Raw genomic sequence first — 20,156 nt, forward strand, 5'->3', positions numbered from 1 at the left:
GCCCTCGTGCCTCGCCTCGACCTGAAACGACCGGCTGCGTGTGTGAAAAGCAGGTAAGAAACACGCGCTTGGTGAAAACGGTCGCGCGCGGGAGTTTCCTCTTTTCTCTGTCGACACTGAGCTGAAGCGTCCTGGAGGCTGAGTTCCCTTTGCTGTAATCTGCTGACACTTTGTTTCGCGGGGGTTTGGTCGACCTTGTCACCACACTGTTGCTTCTTCTTCTTCCATTTCTGAGAACACACACTTTAAAAACACACACACACACCTTCCCGTTATGCCCTCACACTCTTTTATTTCCTTTTCTTCTGTCACACTTCCCACTTCTCTAACGTGGCCTCCTTTTACCTTCTCTGCTGAAATTCTTTGTCTTGGTTGTTGTCGGTTGAAAACTTGGTGCCACCAAAGTTTCAGAAAGTCGGAGAGACAGTTTCCTTCTCTGAGCGCGCTCCGTAGGCTTCATCCATGTAACCAGACAGTTCTGTTGAATAAAATGTCTGGGACACATCTTCGGTCTTTGCCTGGTGTAAACAGCTTTCCCGTGAACAGAGCTGCGACGGTCTGAAGTGTAGGACAGTGTTGTAGAAATCTGAGCGTGTGTTTCCATCTGTAGGCGCCGTCTCTTTCTGTCAGGACGCTGTAAAAATCCACCCGCAGAGATTCGAAACTTCGGTTTTCTCAGATCCGTCTGTCCGGGTCCGTTTTCCCCCCGGCCTGCTCAATGTCCCAGCGTACAAAGACATGTGTCCACATCCCCCCCTGCACAACGCAGCTCCGTGAGGACATGGTTTTCCCAGTGTGGGGTGGGAGACCTTCGACCTGATCTCAGCCTCGTTCAGCAGGAGCCGGACGTCCGTGTTCGATGCTGTAACGTCTCTGAGTGGGAGTAAATCCCTGCAGCGGGTTCAGCGACGGGAGGCTGTTAGAGCCGCCGTCCACATACTTTTGTCCCTGTTCTGAAAGTCGTAGCTCTCCGCCACAATAATCTCATAATAACACGCATGTAAATCTCCTGCATTCAGAATGTTGTGCGTGCACATTTACTGATTTCCTTCAAAGTAAAAGCAGTGTGTTTCCTGTCTCAGTGGAAAAACACTCGTAAAAATGATGTTAGTGTGAAATATGACTCAGTTAACTGTACTGTGTGTGTGTGTGTTTTCACATCATGTGACAGATTAACTTCAGCTGTCAGGTCAATGTCTGCCTCTGGACTGGAGTGAAGAAAAAGTATGAAGTCACTTCTTCTTCTTCTTCTTCTTCTTCTGCTCTGTTAGCTCTGATAGCTCTGTTAGCTCTGGGGGCCGAAGGTGTGTAACTGCTGATCAAACTGATTCTGGTTCTGATCTGCGTGTTTTGGAGATATTTAAATCAAAGTCTGAACTTCAGGGGAAACTTTAAGTGTTATTGAACATTTTATTTAAATTTGAATCCTTGAACTCGTGAGTTTTTTCATGTTTATAATTTTTACAGTGTAAACAGATTACAGTAAACAGATTGTGTGGAGTTGGTACGGCGGAGGGCGCGAGCCGCTTCCTGCTTGGTTTCATATAAACTCAGAACTGAATCCCAACTTGTTGTGGAAATACTTTGACTTTCAGGAATAAAAGAAGAGAAGCTGCTAAATGATTGTACCCCGGTGAGGAACAGAGGGGGCTCCGGGATGGACCCCTGAGGAACGCCACAGCTAAAAACTCTCTCTGAGTTTCCTGAATTTTAAAAACCCAGCTCTGATTTGTTTCTCACCCGGCGCTGGTTGAGAGTTCCAGCCCCTCGCCGGGAGGATTCCCTCACAGTGTTTGTGTGATTGTGTGTTTTTTGGTGCACAGAGGTCAGTTTGTGTGCGAACGGGCTCTCACAGCCTCTTCATGTTGTTGAAGGTGACAAAACCCTCTTCTCCTTCTTCTTCTTCTGATTGAGCGTCACTCACTCTCACACTCAGGATGTAAAAGGAAGGAGCCTTGAGAAAATTGCAGTCTGATGATGTTCGACAAATGAGTCGAACACTTTAATTGGCTGAGAGGGTGCTGGATAAAAGGGCTTTTATTTTGAAGAGCAGCGAGAGTGTGGTTGGAGAGGATTAAAAACGTCCCCTCGTTCTGACTGCAGCGGGACAGCTTCGGGTTTCAAAGTGTTTATCCCGCCAAACAACCCCACCCCCCCCCACCCCCCCCCCCACCCCCACCCCTAATCAATGCTTTATGACGGTCGTCATGACGACAGGCTGATATTTGATTATAAGGTCAGTCAGACCTCTGACCGCACACACACACACACACACACACACACATACACACACACACACACACACACACACACACACACTCACACACAGGCAGCCTCCGCCACAGCGACCCTGTGATTCCAGGTTTCTACAGGGAGGGGCTGCTGTGTGTTACAGTGTGTGTGTCACAGAGTGTGTGTGTCACAGTGTGTGTGTTACAGTGTGTGTGTTACAGTGTGTGTGTCACAGAGTGTGTGCTTGGGGTGTGAAGTCTAAAGCAGGAGCAGTGGCAGCGTGAGTCAGGAATGGACGACGACAAGCTTCTATTTTCAGTCCATCTGTGAGACATCTGCGTCTAATCAGGCTGCTGCTGCTGAGACACACACACACACACACACACCTGGCACAGCATATCCTGAAACATGTGTTGGCATGATTCGGTGTGACATCACTTCCTGAGGATGTCGTCATCTCTGATGTCCGTCCTGCAGAACTCCATTCAGAATTCTGCTGTTTTTAAGTGTCCTTCAGTGTCCACAGCGATCCAGTGAGACGTGTCTGTCCGTCCATGGGTTCACTGCAGACAGGAGCTGATCACAGCTGATTCAGCTGCTGTCACTGGGACAGTTGGACTGACTGGACGCAGACAGAGGATCAAACGTGCAACGAGTCCTGAGCTGTTAAAGAAAAACCATTGAAATCATGAAGTAATAAATAAGTAGTTGCAGTAACTTGAAGTGGGCAGTTCCATCGCTTGCTGTCCCTCTGAAAGGAGTTGAAGCTTGGAGTAAACGCACCGGAGCGTAGAGAAGGCGAAAGCACGCGGGCAGCAGGCGCCGCATCGCCGTTATCTCTGTGACGACGGCCACAAACGGCACGGAGGTGTCGGCTCTTGTCTCAGTGTGTGTCTCAGCAGGTCGCTCATGAGGAAAGCATCTGAACGCTGATGAATGAAATGAAAGAGAAGAGCAGCAGCAGGAGGAGGCCGATCAGATGGAGGCCACGCGTGGAGAACACGGTTAGAGCATTCAGCCTCTGGAGGCAACGCCACGTCCTGTTCACACAGAAGATCTGGAACATTCCTGGATTCATGGATCCAGCAGGTCACCGAAGTACCTGAGGACCAGGTTTACATCTGTCCGTCCGTCCATCCGTCCCATATCTCAGGTTTGGCACAAACATTCACTCAGAGATGAAATGATTCGGTTTTTGAGGTCAGAGGTCAGCGTAACCTCACAGAACACCGAGAGGACGAAGCAGCGGAGCAAAGAGAGATGAAGCAGACGTCCGAGCGCGTCCCGGCCTGCGTCTCTGCTTCCCTGTCTGCTCTCACAGCCGCCTCGCAGCACAGGGGCATTATGGGCTTCGTATTGTTTGTGGTCCTGCTGCCGACTGTGCATGAACAAAAGGACCGGCGTTTATGGCCGAGGCCCGCTGGGCTGAAGGAAGCCCAGGAACCTCCCCCCCTCCTCCTCCCTGTCCTCCCCGTCCTCCTCCCCGTCCTCCTCCCCCCTCCGCAGGGTTTAGTCAGAGACGAGAAGACAGAAGTGTTTGTTTTTAGCTTTGATCAGGTAATAAAGTCATGCGGTTGTGAAATGTGATTTTGAGGAAGTTGCAGCGTCTCCTCTGTGCTGTGCTCGGTTGTCATGTGAACGCTGAACACAACAGCCTGGAAACAGAGAGGAGACGGACGTTCTGTCAGGAAGAGACAGAGTGTGTGCAGGGTGTCCTCTCCTTCGTTCTCTAACGAGCTGATAAATCTCAACGTTACGTTTCATTCTCGCATTCTGTAAAACGTCAAACGGAAAAGCTGTGGGCGAACACGTGGACAGCTGAGGATGATGATGATGATGATGTTTCACAGCTGACAGCGACAGGTGACCGGTCCTGAGCTGGCGCTCGGTCCTCGGTCTCTAATGCATCACATCCATATTTCATGTCCGACTGCTAAAACAACCACAGGCTCATTTACCCACCGACCTGCACTAAGAGCATTTAACTTCCCTCCGTGGTTTATTCCTCCAGTGGGTTTTATTCTGCCGGTCGCTCGGATGATGTTAAAGGATGAGCGTGTGGTCAGGTGGATGTAGGGGGGGGGGGAGGCGGGGGGGGGGGGGGGGGGGGGGGGGGGCATGTTTTACTGGAAGTCTGAGTGAAAGCAGAAGCTGGATTTTAATGATTATCAAGGTTTATCAAGAAGAAATAACTGAGTGGAAAAGTGAATCTGAAGTAAAACAGTCGCATCACGAGGAAGGAAAAGATGCTAGAGAATGAAGGGATGAATGAATGAATGAATGAGTAAATTCTGTCTCAGATCTCACAGTTATTTTCATTCGTTTTCAAAACGTCCGGGGGTCGAGGGGACGCCTGGAAAAACAGAGACCGAAAACGGTGCAGTAAAGCTGCTGTCTCTGAGACGTCCCCGTGGTCTTCAGCTCAGGACGTAGACCAGAGGTCTGTGTGGAGACCAGCAGGGTTTACTGGGAGCTGAGAGCTGGTTCCAGCTTTGAAGTGACTGGTGGTTTTTCTGCGAAGCTGCGAGCCGACGGCAGGAAGTGGAGACACCTCTCAGCTCAGAGGTACAATGGACACCACATCGCGGTAACACTGGGCTCATTGTACGGGCATCCTCCTCCCACCTCCCTTCCCCCTCTGACTCCCCCCTCAGCTCTTACTGTCAGCGGGGGAGATGCTGCTGTGTTCGGGACAGCAGCAGCATCACAATCAGACCTCAGACACTTGGACAGACAGATCCCACCCAGTCCCCGCTCAGACTGCGGGTCCGTGGGACCGAGGACAGAGGACAGAGCTCAGTGTCTGAGACCAGTGGAAACACACACACGCTGGGAGTTTCAGTAACATCGTCGGGTGTTTGCAGGTGTGGTTCACCTGGCCAGGAGCCCTGCCAGCTGTGCTGTGATTGGCCGGCAGCCTCTCAGTGACGCAGCGCAGAGACCCAATGACCATTCAGAAGTCATCGGTTTGACTTTTGTCCCCGCGGCCGCTCGTCCCCTTCACTGGAAAGCTCGGCCCCGGGGCCCGAACGCCTGTCAGTTCACGTCACCTCAGACAGCCTCGCCGCCGTGGATGGTGGGAAACGGAAGCTAAGGCGGGGGGGGGGGGGGGTAATCACCCTCCTGGGAGGCAGGGGGGCAGGAAGGGGTGGTTGTTCCCAGGTCACATGGTGGATGAACACATCTGCCAGACCAAAGGTGTGACCGCGAGCGCTGACCCACTCCAACGACACCTCACTTCCTGTTTGTCCTTCACCCCCAGTGAGCAGTCCCCCCTCCCTCCCCCCAGCTGACTCACCCACAGGCTGAAACACCATGACAGTGACTGACCTCATTAAAATGTCCTCCGTGATTCTGAAGCTGAACCCATCAACCGATGGACAGAAAGTCCACCTGGAGTGTCTCTGAGTGACGGGGTCAAACACAGACTGAAAACTGGCTTTTATTTTGAAAATATCCAGACTCAAACCACTCGGCATATGAAACGGGACAGGAGCTGAGCAGGGACGAAGACACGTCCACACGAGGGGGCGGTGATATTACTTTTAGTGTAGTAGTGTAGAAGTCTTTCCTCGTTCACCTCATTCGAACCGTGTGAAGTTTCACAGGTTTTTACGGTCACTGAAAAGAAAAAAAAAGGCGGCAAACCGTGTGTCTGCTTTCCGTGAACTGAGTGTGAACGTGTGAGGAGAAACTGATGACAGCTGCACTTTCCTTCCTCTGTCCAGCTGCAGGTTTTGGTTTGGACGGACGTCTTGTGATCGACGCTGAAGCGCCAGTCAGCAGTTTCACTACTGCAAACTGTTCCAGGAACAGATCCACAGTACCTCCGAAGACCAGTCAGCGTGAATGAAGCAATACCTGCCACCAGCTGTGTGTGTGTGTGTGTTAATTAGGACTTGTTAAGCGTTAAGGTGCGTTTGTCAGACTTGAATCTTGTTGTGGTTCAGTCCACGACGCCGGGACAGAGTGTGGCTCAGCGCTGGCGTTCAGCGTCTGACTGTCGGTCGATTGTGACGTGAGAGACGGTCCGTGTCTCGGGTGCGTCCCCGTCTCGGTCTCGGAGCTGAAGGTCACGGAGCAGCAGCCAAAGTTCCCGACCAGGATGGGGTTTCTCTTCGTGTGGACGCTGATCCTGATGTGCCGCCGCCGCCGTCAGAGCAGGAAGACAAAGTCAGTGATGCGTCTTAAAGCAGCAGGAAGTTAAAACACCTGCAGCCATGAATTATTCGGAGGGAAAAGTTTTCTCAGGAAGGAGGTTTTCATCAGACAGATTTAATAACTCTCCTCTTCCTCCTCTTCTCCTTTTGTAAAGATTCCTCTTCCACCTGGGAAGATGAATAATTCAGACATTTTGGATTACCCCCCCTCAGAGAGGCTGAGGGGCTGTAAACCCTCTAACTGCCTCATCATCGCCAGCAGAAGTGTGAACGCCTGAATCTATTATTCACAGTGGAAATCTGACTTCTCTTAAGGCAACCTACATTTTTATTGTGGGGGAGGCAGACCCCCTACTCCCCCCCCCCCCCCCCCCCCCCTTCCTCCCCCGCTCCGGCTGCCACAGAGGCTGATGATTAATTGACGTCTCACACAGAGAGATGGAGTTTGATGTAGAACAAGACCCTGAGCTCAGACTTTTATTTTGGAATTTCTTTACCTCCAGTTTACTTATTTATATAAGACTCGTTCTGTGTGGAACAGCAGCACACACACACACACACACGCACGCACGCACACACACACACACGCACACACACACACACGCACACACACACACACGCACGCACACACACACACACACACACACGCACGCACACACACACACACGCACACACACACACACACACGCACGCACACACACGCACACACACGCACACAGGCACGCACGCACACACACGCACACACACACACACACACTGAGCTGCTGCTGTTTTGCAACAAAAAGAAAGGAGTAGTTCACGCCTCCGACCTTCTTCTTCTTCTTGAGTTCAGACACCCCCCCCCCCCCCACACACACACACACACACACACACACACACACACACACACACACACACAGCGACAGAGTGTGTGTGTTGTTGGCTGGTATCAGTGTCGGGTCTTATCAGAGCGCAGCAGCAGGGTTTTCTCTGGTTTCTCTCTAATCGGGCGCCACGCCGAGGCAGAGGTGAGAGGGGCGGGGCTTCAACCGACACACTGTGCCGCTGATAGGGCTAACGTTAGACTCTCAGGTCTCAGATACACCTTCGCACCACGTCCACACGGTCTGTCCGCCACAAAACATTTTAAAGGACCAAACTGCTGCAGCTCTCGTGGTGTCGACCTCCTGAGGAAACCAGAGAGTGTCCCTGACCCCTGACCCCAGGCTGCTCCTCTTCTGTTAAACACATTTATACTATTGTTATGTAAACAGTTAATTTCATAATGAATCAGTCTGTTACTTTCTCAGTTGTTGGAGTAACTGGTCTGTGAAATGTCCAGTGGACACGTCCATCACACACCCAGAGACAAATTAAAAAGAACTTCAGATTCATTTTCTTCTTCACAGAAAATCCTCAAACTAAATCATTTCGTTTCAGCAACAGTTCAAAGTCCAAGAGGAAGAATTTGTAAAGTGTTGAATGAAAACCTGACGTCTGTCTGTGACTGACCTGCACAGCTCAAGCTGCTGAAACCTGATTAAAGTCCTGTAGAGAAAAGAGGAACTGCTGCTGCCAGAGCTTCACTGATAACACACACACACACACTCTCACTGTTTGTTCGTTTTCTGTGAAACACACTGTAGAGAAAAAAAGAGGCCTTATTGTAATCAGAACTCCAACGTCCTTGTCTGTCTCACCTGGTCCTGGTTCAGCTTTGTCTCAGTATTTTAAGTTTAAAGCCGCATTCAGCCTGTGTGTGTGTGTGTGTGTGTGTGTGTGTTTTGATGGTTTTTATACGTTTGGAAAGTTTCCAAAAGTTAAGACGGTCTGAGTACGGTGGGACAGTCGGTGGGACAGTCTCAGTATATTGGAATGGTCTCAGTATGTTGGGACAATCTCAGCTCGGTGGGACAGTCTCATTTCGGTGGGACAGTCTCAGCTCGGTGGGACAGTCTCATTTCGGTGGGACAGTCTCAGCATGGTGGGACATTGCCGTCCTGCTTCGTTGTTTGTCTCTTTTTTCAGGAGCTCAGAGACATTTTTCTTGGCGTGTTTCAGTTGGAGAGTAAAACGTCCTGAAACTCTCTCTCTCTCTCTCTCTGTGGTTGGTGGGTTTTTTTTAGGCAAAGACATGTCTCCCCCTCCTCCCCCCTCCCTCCCACCCAGCGAGGGGGTGAATTACAGAGCGACTCTCTTTTTTTGTTTTCTAAATGGTCGACCGCATGAGGGGGGAGGCTGGGATGTGGCGACTGTAATTACACAGCAGCCTGCCAACAGGTCGGCCATGGAAACTCTCATTCGGCCCCGCCTCCTCCCCCCTCCCCTCCCCTCCCCCTCATCACCGCTGTCTTTTAGGGATTTTTCTGTCCATTCTTAGATCCTCCGTCTACAGTACATACCTCAGAAATGATGGGGTTTCTGCTGCCAGGACTTCGTCTAAAGGTCGAGCTCCATCGGAGAGAGTCAGGCTGTTTGGGTAGAAAGCTTCGGTTGCTCTCAGCTTCATCTTCATCGTTTTAAATGGCTCTTTCTGTCGGGTCGTGGGTCACACATGCGGAGGGCGGCTGTCATGTGATCAGGGAGGCGGCGGGCGTTCCCCGGGGAGGCGGCAAAGTCTCAGAGGACGCTGTAGAAACAATAGAGACGGAAATATTTACTGTGGCCCAGCTCATCATCGCCCTGAGAGGGAGGATCATCCTCTGCTCAGCTTCAAACTTGTGACCATCATGTGACCATCCCGCTGGATGTCAGAGGTCAAAGATCGACACCGATTCACGTGTGGCGTGTCACGTGATGAGACTGTGATTGGTTCACACAGGACAGGTGTCGGGTTCTCTGCTCGTATTCCAAACCTCAGCACCGAGCAGCGCTGAGGAGCCTGCTGACGTCCAAACACATTGTCCTGTGGAGGACAGCTGACGTCCATCAGCTGCTCTGTAAAGACATCTCGGCTTGTCTTTGATGTGTTCTGATTCTGCTCAGGCTCCTGCAGCTGAGGTCACATGATTTTCAAACAGGAGGTGAACTTGTTCACGTCTGTCACAAAGCGACGTCCCCACGTTTTATCAGTCCAATGTCCTAATCTAAGGAACAGCAGCTGAGAGTGGCGAGTTCCTGTGTCGTGTCCATGTTCTCAGTGTGTCAGGGAGGCCTCAGCTCCCAGTGTGAGTGGGTGTCGTGGGGGGGGCTCAACATTTGTTGAGAGCAGTAACATGTGCGCAGGCCGGGCACAGATGGTGGCTTCGTGGGGGGGGGGGGTATGATGGGGTGTTTGGCTGCTGATGGAGCTCTCTCTCTCTCTCTCTCAGCTGTAGTTTCCAGCCTGTTGCACCGGGCCCCTGCAGATAAATGGGACTTTAATTCAATTAGGGGCCGGACACTGTCTACGCCTCACAGCAGGGCCTGACCCCCCCACCCGCCCCCCTGCCTCCCAGAGGGAAGCAGCACAAGGGCTGGAAGCAAAGCAGGGGAAAACTGTTAGCCTAGCTTAGCACAGAGGCTGGAAGCGGGGGGAAACTGTTAGCCTAGCTTAGCACAGAGGCTGGAAGAAGGGGGAAACTGTTAGCCTAGCTTAGCACAGAGGCTGGAAGAAGGGGGAAACTGTTAGCCTAGCTTAGCACAGAGGCTGGAAGAAGGGGAGAAACTGTTAGCCTAGCTTAGCACAGAGGCTGGAAGAAGGGGAAACTGTTAGCCTAGCTTAGCACAAAGGCTGAAGGCAGGAGGAAACTGTTAGCCTAGCTTAGCACAGAGGCTGGAAGCAGGGAGAAACTGTTAGCCTAGCTTAGCACAAAGGCTGGAAGCAGGAGGAAACTGTTAGCCTAGCTTAGTACAGAGGCTGGAAGCAGGGGGAAACTGTTAGCCTAGCTTAGCACAGAGGCTTGAAGCAGGGGGAAACTGTTAGCCTAGCTTAGCACAGAGGCTCGAAGCAGGGGGAAACTGTTAGCCTGGATGTACCATGTAAACGTGTCAGGTTTTATTTGGCCCACCTGACGTCTGGCTAACGCCACATCACCCATGTGGGCGTAACATTTAGCGTTTGCTTTCTGATGTCCATGAAGTGTTTTCTCTCAGACTAAATCAGGTGTCAGAACTCACTCAAATACACGTGGATGTAACTTTTAACTGCCACTGAACCACGTGTATGTGCACACAGGCCGTGCTGCATGTCCAAAAATATAGGGACGCTTTGTGGGGCCAACTCTGCATGAAAGGCATGTGGGTATAATATTTAGCTGTCCTCATATTTTTGACCATAAAATAGGTAAATACACTTTATAGACCAAAACTATGTGGACGTTCTTCGGTACCAGCTCCATATGACTTGTATGTGGGCGCAACATTCAGCTGTCCATATACTTTTGGCCACATATCTCACCTGCCTGTGTTTTCTGTCTGATGAATCACTTCCAGCTTGTAGCCGCTAGGCAGCGACCTCGTTTTCCACAGCAGCGGCTGTCTTACCTACTCACCCCCCTCCCCCCTCCTCCCCCTGCAGTTGTTCACTCAGGTGATCTGCTCTCAGGCGAGAGAGAGAGAGAGAGAGAGTGAAAAAGAGGGAGGGAGAAAAGAGAGAGTGAGCTGGTTTCATCTCTCATTACCTTGCAGCGAGCGGCAGGATGTGGATGCAGCACCTGGACAAGGACGATCTCTGTTTGATGTTGTGGACGTGTGGATGCACGGCAGGGATGAGTTTATTTAGAGGAGGACGCAGAGCGTGGACACCTGGATGATGACGCGCAGAGGACGGTTTTATCTGCCGGTTTGTGACGGACGGCTCGTCTGCTGTGACCTGACGTGGAGGTGAGATGTGTCAGGTACGGCTCAGACGCTCGCTCGCTCGCTCTGTGATCGTAAATCTGCAGGATGGGATGGTGTCCTGATCCGCCCTGGAGCCCCGCCCTCCTCGTGCTGGTTCACTGAGCCTTGTAAAAAAAAACAGAGAGCTGTGATTGGCTGCTGTAATCTGAGCCTCACAGCGAGGTTTGATGCTGGTTGGATGTTTCATGTTGGAAACGCCAGCTTCTCAAATGTTCTGATTGTTTTTAATTTAGCTGCTTATTGAACGCGTTTGATTCATGCTCTGAACGACACGAGTAATCTGAGCACTGCTCTGACACGTCCGTCCGTCCGTCCATCCGTCTGCGGGGTCGTCTGAGACGGATCTGCGTCTGACGTGGACGCAGCTTATAGACAAACAGATGTTTTATTCATTTTCCTGATTTTCTTAGACATGTAGATCAACGTATTAATGTGGACATTTCCTGTAGAAATGTATTTTTAAAACACTGTGCAACTAAATTTGTGAAATCTGTTTGATACGTGACTTAAAAATTTGTTAGTTCATCTTGAAGTTGCATCTTAGAACCCGAGTTTCTGCAGTGAGGATTTTGTTTTCGTGTTTGGGTTAGGGTTCGTCACAAAGACTCGTGATCAGGTGCGTTTCTCTGTCCCTCCACAGTCCTCTCGTCTTTCTGCTGCTGTGCCTGATGTTTTTTAGTTACAGCCGAACAGACTCTCGTGTCTCGATGATTGTCTTTCTGTCTCTCGGCTGCAGCACCTGCACTCCAGCCTCGCAGCCTTAAAAGAAAAAAACAGTGAAGACACACGGCCCAGTGTTCAGTCTGAGACATACCTCCTCCTGACCACCTGCCCGGAGACACCCCCCACCCCGCTCCCTGCCCAACCCCCACAAAACAGCTGGAGACATTTGTTTGAGTCTGTTCTTCCTTCCAGAGTCTGAGGAAATGTTTGAGCAGGGGATGACGACACGGAAGAGAGGGGGAGGAGGAGAGGGGGGAGGAGGGGGAGAAGATTAATGTGTCTTTGTAAAACGGCCTGGTTAGAGGGGGAGGGGCAGGAGGGTTTGGTCGGGGGGGGGGGGGGGGCGGGTTAATGCCCTGCGATGTGTCGTCGCTGCTTTGTCCCCGACCCCCTGAATGGACACAAAGGATGGACGGCTGCAGAGGTGACGGCCGCAGACAATGGAGCGCGGTGAGATTAGCAGGTCGCGGCGACGGCGGGGGGGAACAATGCTGGAGCGGCGAGTCGGTGGCGACAAGAGCGCTTCGCCAAACGTGCGGACGCAGGAAGAGAAAAAAAAACTCCCTGCTGGAAAGTTTTCATGAAAGCAGACCTGCAGTCTGTCCCTCCATGTCTTCATGCAAGGGACAAAATGGTGGACAGCAGTGTTTTTCAGAGGCGCGAGCCGGCTGCGTTGCCCTCGGTGACATCTGCCACTCTGCCACAGTCACGTGACCCGCTGGGCAAACAGCGCCGTGAATGGCTTTTGTCTGGGAGGTCACCGCTGCCCACCAACACGCAGGCCGACCAATCAGAGCAGAGACATTAAAGTGAAGACAGACTTCAGTTCTCTGATCGGGTGTTTGTGGAGCTGCTGTTCAGCCCCCGACGTTCGTCACACATCAGCAGAAGAACCGAAACAACTTTATTAAAAACGGAGCGGAGACAATGTTTAAACAGAGGAGTCCCGGAATGTTCTCTGACTGAACTGAGATCAGTGACCAGCACTGAATATGTTCATGTAATGCTGTGTGTGTGTGATGTGTGTCCAGGATAACATGAGTTTAGTATAATCATCACACACACACATATATATATATATGTGTGTGTGTGTGTGTGTGTGTGTGTGTGTATGTATGATGCTTCCTAGCGACTCCTGCTGTATTGAAATATGTTAATATGCACATACGTGACATCATTTTGTTTGTAGCACTGACACTGGATGTTGTTTACTGCGCGGCAGTCTGTTGTTGTTGTTACCAGCGTTTTCAGAGTGGCGGTTGGTTATTGGTTATTGATACTGATGACAGATATTGCTGATCACTCAGATGCTGCGAGCTGACTGGCTGAAAATAAATCCGGGAGGAAAGTTTCGTGTGACCCAACGTGTTTGTTGTTGTTGTGTTTTCTTGTGTTGGTGTTTACATCGTTTCTCTTTTCGTGTCTTCTTCGTGTTCTCCGTGTTTCCACGGATTCGTGTCGTGTTGTGTGTGTTTTTTTATGCTCAGTTTAACAGAACAGTGAGTGAATGTTGAGAGTCTTCCTCCAGCTAAAAGGCAAAAACCACAGCAGCGTCGGATGCGTGGGGGGTGGTGGGGTTGGGATTCAGTGGGGGGGGTTAAGTCGTCGAGTGAGATCATATTATATTCCAACATATACCTTAGACCACACATCAAGCATTCACGTCTCACTTTTCAGCTCTTTCTTTTCTTTCTTTTTCCTGATCCCAGAGGGCATTACCCTGTCTGAACTCCCCCTAAATCCTGCTGGTCACACCTCTTATTAAAGCCGGTTTTGTCCCACGCCCTCCATCCCCCCCACCCCCACCCCCGCTCTTGGTATTCAGCCCAGGTCAGCAGATTTCAGCCCGGCCCTCCGTGGCTCCCCCTTTTTTAATTTGCACCTGTTGCGCAGTTGTCCGGGAGGCAAGTGCCGCAGCCCTGAGGCAGACAAAGATCATATTATGAACAGATATGCACAGGCTAATCTCCATGTACCCGAAGGGGAAGAGGAAAAAAAAAAACTGAGAAGCTGTATTTTATTCTCTCCTCCCCGGGAACCTGCACGCCGCTCGGATGTAAAGGTTTACAGTTTGGAAACTGTCAGCAGATAAAAATCCCTGGAGGAGAACAAGCTTCACTTCAGCCACTTCCCACTCGCTCCTGAGTTGGCAGCCCGCCGCCTCCGATAAGACGCGTGAGAGCTGGTTGAAATGTTGCTTTATTAGGCACAGGACGCGAAAATCTAGCTGAAAATTCTTCCCTTTTCTGGCCGACTTCAGGCCCCGCTCGCTGGTTCCCATGATGTCATGGTGCTTTAGTGTCTGCTGTTACCCCAACCCCCCCCCCCCCCCACCCACCCACCTCCATCACATTGTAACAGCACTTCCTGTCAAAGGGTTTTTAAAATTCTGCCTGATCTAACCAGTCACTGTCAGTCAGTCCGTCCGCTCTGAGCAGGAAACACATTCACATGTTTGATGCCTCTAAAAATAATTCTTATTTTTAGGCTTCAGGTTTTTGGTCACACGAGCTTCCAGCTTGACTTTTGATTTTTTTTGTTCTTCGACTCGTATTTTTACAGTGTAGTTCTTTTAAGTTGGTAAAGGATCAGTCAGCACTCTGTCCCTGCTCCAGGTTTATGTTGAGTCACTGAACGCTTCAGTCCTCTGAGAGTCTGAGCCAGAAAGAAAACACCTCCCAGTTCAGGAATGTGTCGTCTTCCTCCTCCTCCTCCTCCTCTCCCTCCCTCTCCTCCTCCCCCCCCCCTCCTCCTCCTCTTCCTCCTCCCCCTCCCCCTCCCTCTCCTCCTCCTCCCCCTCCTCCCCCTCCCCCTCCCTCTCCCTCTCCTCCTCCTCCTCCCCCTCCCTCTCCTCCTCCTCCTTCTCCTGGTTTGTTCCGGATGTCGTTGTTGAAACCTAACATGCCCGCTGGTGTCGTGTTTGTGTTGCAGTGTTGAACTATGAGAACGTGGTGGAGACGGGCTCGGAGACAGACGAGGACGACAGGACGCTGGTCCCGGAGGACAATGACCTCGCTAACGGAGGAGCAGGAGGAGGTGAGGACGAAGAGGCGGGCAGCCCGGCCGGCGTTCCCACTCTGGAGGCGTCGCCCCGGGTCGGCCACGCCCTGCTGTCGTACCGGGGCCAGGAGGGCTCTGAGGGCCGGGAGGGACTACAGAGCCGCCACCACCACGGCTGGACACTCGGAGACGACACCAACGGACTCCTGAATGGCAACGGTGAGACGCTGCGCCTCCTGTAGGAAACACGTCTCAGAACTGTAACAGAATAAAGAATCGTTCGATCTGTGGAACATGAGCGAGTGAAAGTGTGACAGCTGATGTTCTCCATCTTTGAGTTTATGAATTTCCTGTAGATGGACGAACTCAAACACTGTGGCTCAGGTTAAGGTGACGTCTTATTCCTACGTTGATAAAAGACGTAATTTATTGTGACAAAATGAGGATGAGTGTGAGCGCAGCCACAAAGACAAACGCTTTTAATTAGGATTCAAACGGGCTCGTTAGGCGGAGCGGGGCTCGTTAGCAGAATGAAGTCTGGAGCTTGACGACACCATTTACATGTGTAACAAGGCCGGCAGAGAGACGGAGCACAGGGAGACGTCAGCACAGACGGACACTTTGACTAACGGACCGCAGCGTCCATCCGTCAGCGCTAATGACCCAGCTGAACCCGGGAACCCGGGCATTACAGTGCTGATGTCAGAGAGGCGTGTCCGTCACTTCATCACACCGACACCCAGGGGTAAAAAACCCAGGGGTACACACCCAGGGGTAAAAAACCCACACACACACACACACACACTTACACACACACACACACACACACACACACCCGGGTGGAGAAAGTCCCTGATCTGACTCTGAGAGAAGCTGCTGAAACTGAATCAGTCACAGAGCTGAGGCTGAAAAACATCCAGGCTCCACACTTCACTTCATCAGGGAGGGAAGAAGGAAAGAAAGATGGGAAAACAAATGGAAAGAAGAAAGGAGGGAAGGGAAGAAGGAAGGTTTGGAACAGGGAGGAAGGAAAGGTCGCAGAGGAGAGAGGAAAGAAGAAGCAGCAGCTGTTGACTCAGAAACATTTGTACCATAAACAGAAGTGAAAACCTCATTATTCTGCCGTCACCTTCATCTTGTCTCTCGAGGAAAGAAAAGAAAGAGGAATGAAAACACAAAGTGCCTCCATTTTACTGTCTACAACAACAACAACAACAGGAGGAGGAGGAGTGGGTGGAGGTAGAAGAACGCTCTGTGTTCTCTCACAGTGTAAACCCGTCGTGCTTCCTGAGCGCTGCCACGGCCGGAGAACACGATTCTCCTCGTTCAGTTTCACGTGTGCTCACGCTCCTGTTTGCTTCTGCCGCCTTCTGCGCCCCCGGGTCCTCCTCCTCCTCCTCCTCCCCCCTGCTCCCTCTCCCTGTTGTTGTGGGGGAGGAGGAGGGGGAGGTGTGTCCCTCCTTTGAAGGGCTGAATGAAGCTTATGATACTTGTGACTCCCATTGAGGAGTCACATGAGGAGGCCCAGGAGGAACAAACACAATAGGCCACAGTTGTAGGTTCAGTCATTATGTGGAAATACCTTCAGAGCGTGATGATGTGAGGGCGGAGTCCAGCTGTGCTGCCTGCGGCGCTCAGGCCTCCGTCAGACGGACGAGCGCCGCACGAATTAACATCTGCCTGTTTTCTGTCACTGTGTTTAACAGACGACAGGAAGGACGAGTACGAGCCCATCGGGCCGGAGGCGTCGCTGCACGCCGTGGGAAACGCTGCAGGTGAGACACCATGGATGAGAGAGAGAGAGGCGGCGACCTGCCCTCAGCATCCAGACCCAGTCCGTACGGAAGCCCCGAGATGCCGAGGCAAAAAAAAAAAAATGAACCGATCGTGATCAGAAACAATTAGAAGATAAAATATCAAAATTCTCATAAATTCAACTTAAAATTTTATTTTTTTTTGTCATCGACCTTGAATGTTCGAGCGTCCCTGAACTCCTCCCCTTTTGTGTCCTGTGCTCAGAGAGTCGACTGGAGGGCGTCTCCGAGCTGGACGAGTATTTTCTGAAACGTAAGCTGGAGGAGGGCGACGGTCACCCAGCGACCATCGCCGAGTACCTGCAGCGCAGCGACACCGCCGTCATTTACCCTGAAGCTCCAGAGGAGGTGACGAGGCTGGGCACGCCCGAGGCCGTCGGACAGGACGAGAGCGAGCACGGTGAGTTTCCAAACACCGAGCTCCGCTCCGAGTTTCCAGAACTCGACGAGCGTCACGTCCATCGCTCTGAGCCGACGCATGGTCGTGTTTTAGTTCTTGTTCTTTCTGTGGCCTCCATTTACTGACCTTTGACCTCTGACCTCCGTCCCTCTGGCCACAGACCTGCCGCCGGGCGCTCCTGACGACTTCGCCCAGCTGCTCACCTGTCCGTACTGTGACCGCGGCTACAAGCGTCTGACGTCCCTGAAGGAACACATCAAGTATCGCCACGAGAAGAACGAGGAGAGCTTCGCCTGCCCGCTGTGCGCCGACACCTTCAACCACCGCACACAGCTAGAGCGTCACATGATCACGCACAAACCCGCCAGAGACCAGGTAAAACACACCTGTGTGAGCCCTCCCTCCACCTCATCGTCTCATTTTCATCACATCTCCTGTTCCTCCTCCTCCTGCTTCTCCTCCTCCTCCTCCTGCTCCTCCTCCTGCTCTTCCTGCTCCTCTTCCTCCTCCTCCTCCTGCTCCTCTTCCTCTTCTTCCTCCTGCTCCTCCTGCTCCTGCTCCTCCTCCTGCTCCTCCTGCTCCTCTTCCTCCTCCTGCTCCTCCTCCTCCTCGTCCTGCTCCTCCTGCTCCTCTTCCTCCTCCTCCTGCTCCTCTTCCTGCTCCTCCTGCTCCTCCTGCTCCTCTTCCTCCTCCTCCTGCTCCTCCTCCTGCTCCTCCTGCTCCTCTTCCTCCTCCTGCTCCTCCTGCTCCTCTTCCTCCTCCTCCTCCTCCTGCTCCTCTTCCTCCTCCTCCTCCTGCTCCTCCTGCTCCTCCTCCTCCTCCTGCTTCTCCTGCTCCTCCTCCTGCTCCTCCTCCTCCTGCTCCTCCTCCTGCTCCTCCTGTTCCTGGTCCTCCTCCTGCTCCTCCTGTTCCTGGTCCTCCTCCTGCTCCTCCTGTTCCTCCTCCTCCTCCTGCTCCTCCTGCTCCTCTGCCTCCTGCTCCTCCTCCTGCTCCTCCTGCTCCTCCTTCTCCTCCTCCTCCTGCTCCTCTGACTTCTTACATCAGCTGCTGCTGGAACTGAAACTGGAACAGATCAGATTAGAAATTACCACTAATAAAGAAACGTGTTTCTCCTTTTCTGTTTTTATGTCCAGACCTTTAACTGTAAATCTCTCGCTCTCTCACTCGCCCTGTGTCACTGTGCACAGCGTGGAGATGCAGCTCCCGGTGTGAGGTGGTAATCTAATAATGAGCGGGTGTTAAACGTTTCCTGCACACGCCTGTTTGCTGCCCCTCATCGTCCAAAATTCGCATTAGACTCGGTAACTAAGCAGTGAATCATTCAATTTTCCAATTACACTGTGACCATGATGAGATTTCCTGAGTTAAGCTTGTCGGCCTCAGACCTCCTCTCAGATCGCCATCGCAGGAGCGCAGACTCCCTCTCTGCATACCTGCCTCCCCTCTGCCCCCCTGCCCCGCCCCCCCACGCTCCTGGACCAGACTGACACCCCTCCTCGCTGCTTTAACCAGGAGCAGATGGTCGTTTCCCTGCTGCTTTAAAGAATCATAATCCTCCAATGACTTTAAGTGCTTGTTTATTTGTGTCCGTCCTCTGAGTTAAACTGTTAAAGAGAGACTCTGAGGACAGACACTGTCCCTGCTCTCAGAGAGACTCTGAGGACAGACACTGTCTCTGCTCTCAGCTCAGCGCTGAGCATCATTAGTTAGAACGGTACGGGGATTTTAAATGACAGAAACGAGCCGATGGTGCGGTCTTCACTTTACAAACGTCAGGAGTTGGATGACTGAGAGGGGGAGGCTCACACACACTGGGTGACCTCTGACCTGTGTGTGGTTTTGAACAGACATTTTCATTTCTCTCCCATTCCCTCCGACAATCTGAAACCAAAGGATTTCAGTGAACAGTGTGAGCTCCCACTGTCTGAGCATCAGCTCCTCACTGCCCCCCCCCCCCGACACTGTGTTTGTTTATTTGCATTTCAAATGGCGGGAATGCACCTACACGACAAACGGTTACCTCAGAACAAAGTCAGCCCACACTGTTTCTCAGAATGTGCAGCAGATAAAACGAAGCTTGGAGGAGAATCTCTCTGTCACTATCAGATCTGCTTTACCAAATACTATTAAATTCCCCCGTCAGCTTCTGTTCCACAGCCCCGTAATCTGCTTCCCTCCCTGCTCGCCGACTCCTACTCTTACTCCATCAAGACATCAACACTTTTTGCTTTTTCCCTCTGCAGCCGCCGCTGTTGAACGAGGAAGCTGGAAACCGCAAGTTTAAATGCAGCGAGTGTGGAAAAGCCTTCAAATACAAACATCACCTGAAGGAGCATCTTCGTATTCACAGCGGTGAGTCGCCCCCCCCGCTGATCCGTATCGCTCGTTTCAGAATCTCCCTCCTCAGCTCTCTGCTGAATGACTCAGAGGTTTTCGACCTGTTTCATGACTGAGCGATGCAGTCGCATGGACCACAAACAGAAACTGCTGAAAAACTTTTCTCTGAACAGACTTAATGAATTTTAATGAACAGTGACTTTTCAACACATTTTCCTTTTCAGCAGTGACTCTGATCCTCTGCACTTATACACATTTATGCCGAGTCATTCTTCTGTAATTCACTGTGAAGCTGAATGTCACGGCAGGTTTGACTCAGAGCCTCAGACCTGCTCAGCCCACTGTTCAAACTTTATGGGAATATATCGTAAATATACGTGCATCCTGACAGCAGAGACTGCAGCTCAGTAACTGTGTGACCCAGAAACAGTTATCATGGTTCATCCTGAGGGGAACATGAATACATCACCCACATTTCATCACAGTCCACCCAACACATGTTGAGATGTGGTAGCAGGTCAGTGTACATACAAGCCAGCCGGCCTTTCATCACTCGGGTCTGTGGTCAGTGGAAAACGATCTGAACTTTGAACATTCAAATCTGATTGATTTGTAAATCAGTCAGATTCATTAAAGGAGAGGAGGAGCTGATTTATTAGCATCTGGAAAGAACTGGAAAGTCCAGACTTG

The 20,156-nt window shown here is 51.6% G+C and overlaps 1 protein-coding gene across 3 annotated transcripts in view; it reads left to right on the forward strand.

Moving 5' to 3' along the window:
- zeb2a (zinc finger E-box binding homeobox 2a) overlaps positions 1-20,156 on the forward strand; it is a 42,916-nt gene that overhangs the window by 14,627 nt on the left and 8,133 nt on the right. For 2 of the 3 annotated variants that reach the window (XM_041056677.1, XM_041056678.1), the window contains exons 3-7: positions 14,847-15,134; positions 16,622-16,690; positions 16,935-17,129; positions 17,290-17,504; positions 19,373-19,481. In XM_041056677.1, the coding sequence (XP_040912611.1) occupies positions 14,847-15,134; positions 16,622-16,690; positions 16,935-17,129; positions 17,290-17,504; positions 19,373-19,481 (876 nt within the window). The remainder of the gene's footprint in view (positions 1-14,846; positions 15,135-16,621; positions 16,691-16,934; positions 17,130-17,289; positions 17,505-19,372; positions 19,482-20,156) is intronic. The other variant, XM_041056676.1, reaches the window with a different exon arrangement.

This window comes from Toxotes jaculatrix, chromosome 15 (genome assembly GCF_017976425.1).
Source record: "Toxotes jaculatrix isolate fToxJac2 chromosome 15, fToxJac2.pri, whole genome shotgun sequence".
NCBI classification, from domain to species: Eukaryota; Metazoa; Chordata; class Actinopteri; family Toxotidae; genus Toxotes; species Toxotes jaculatrix.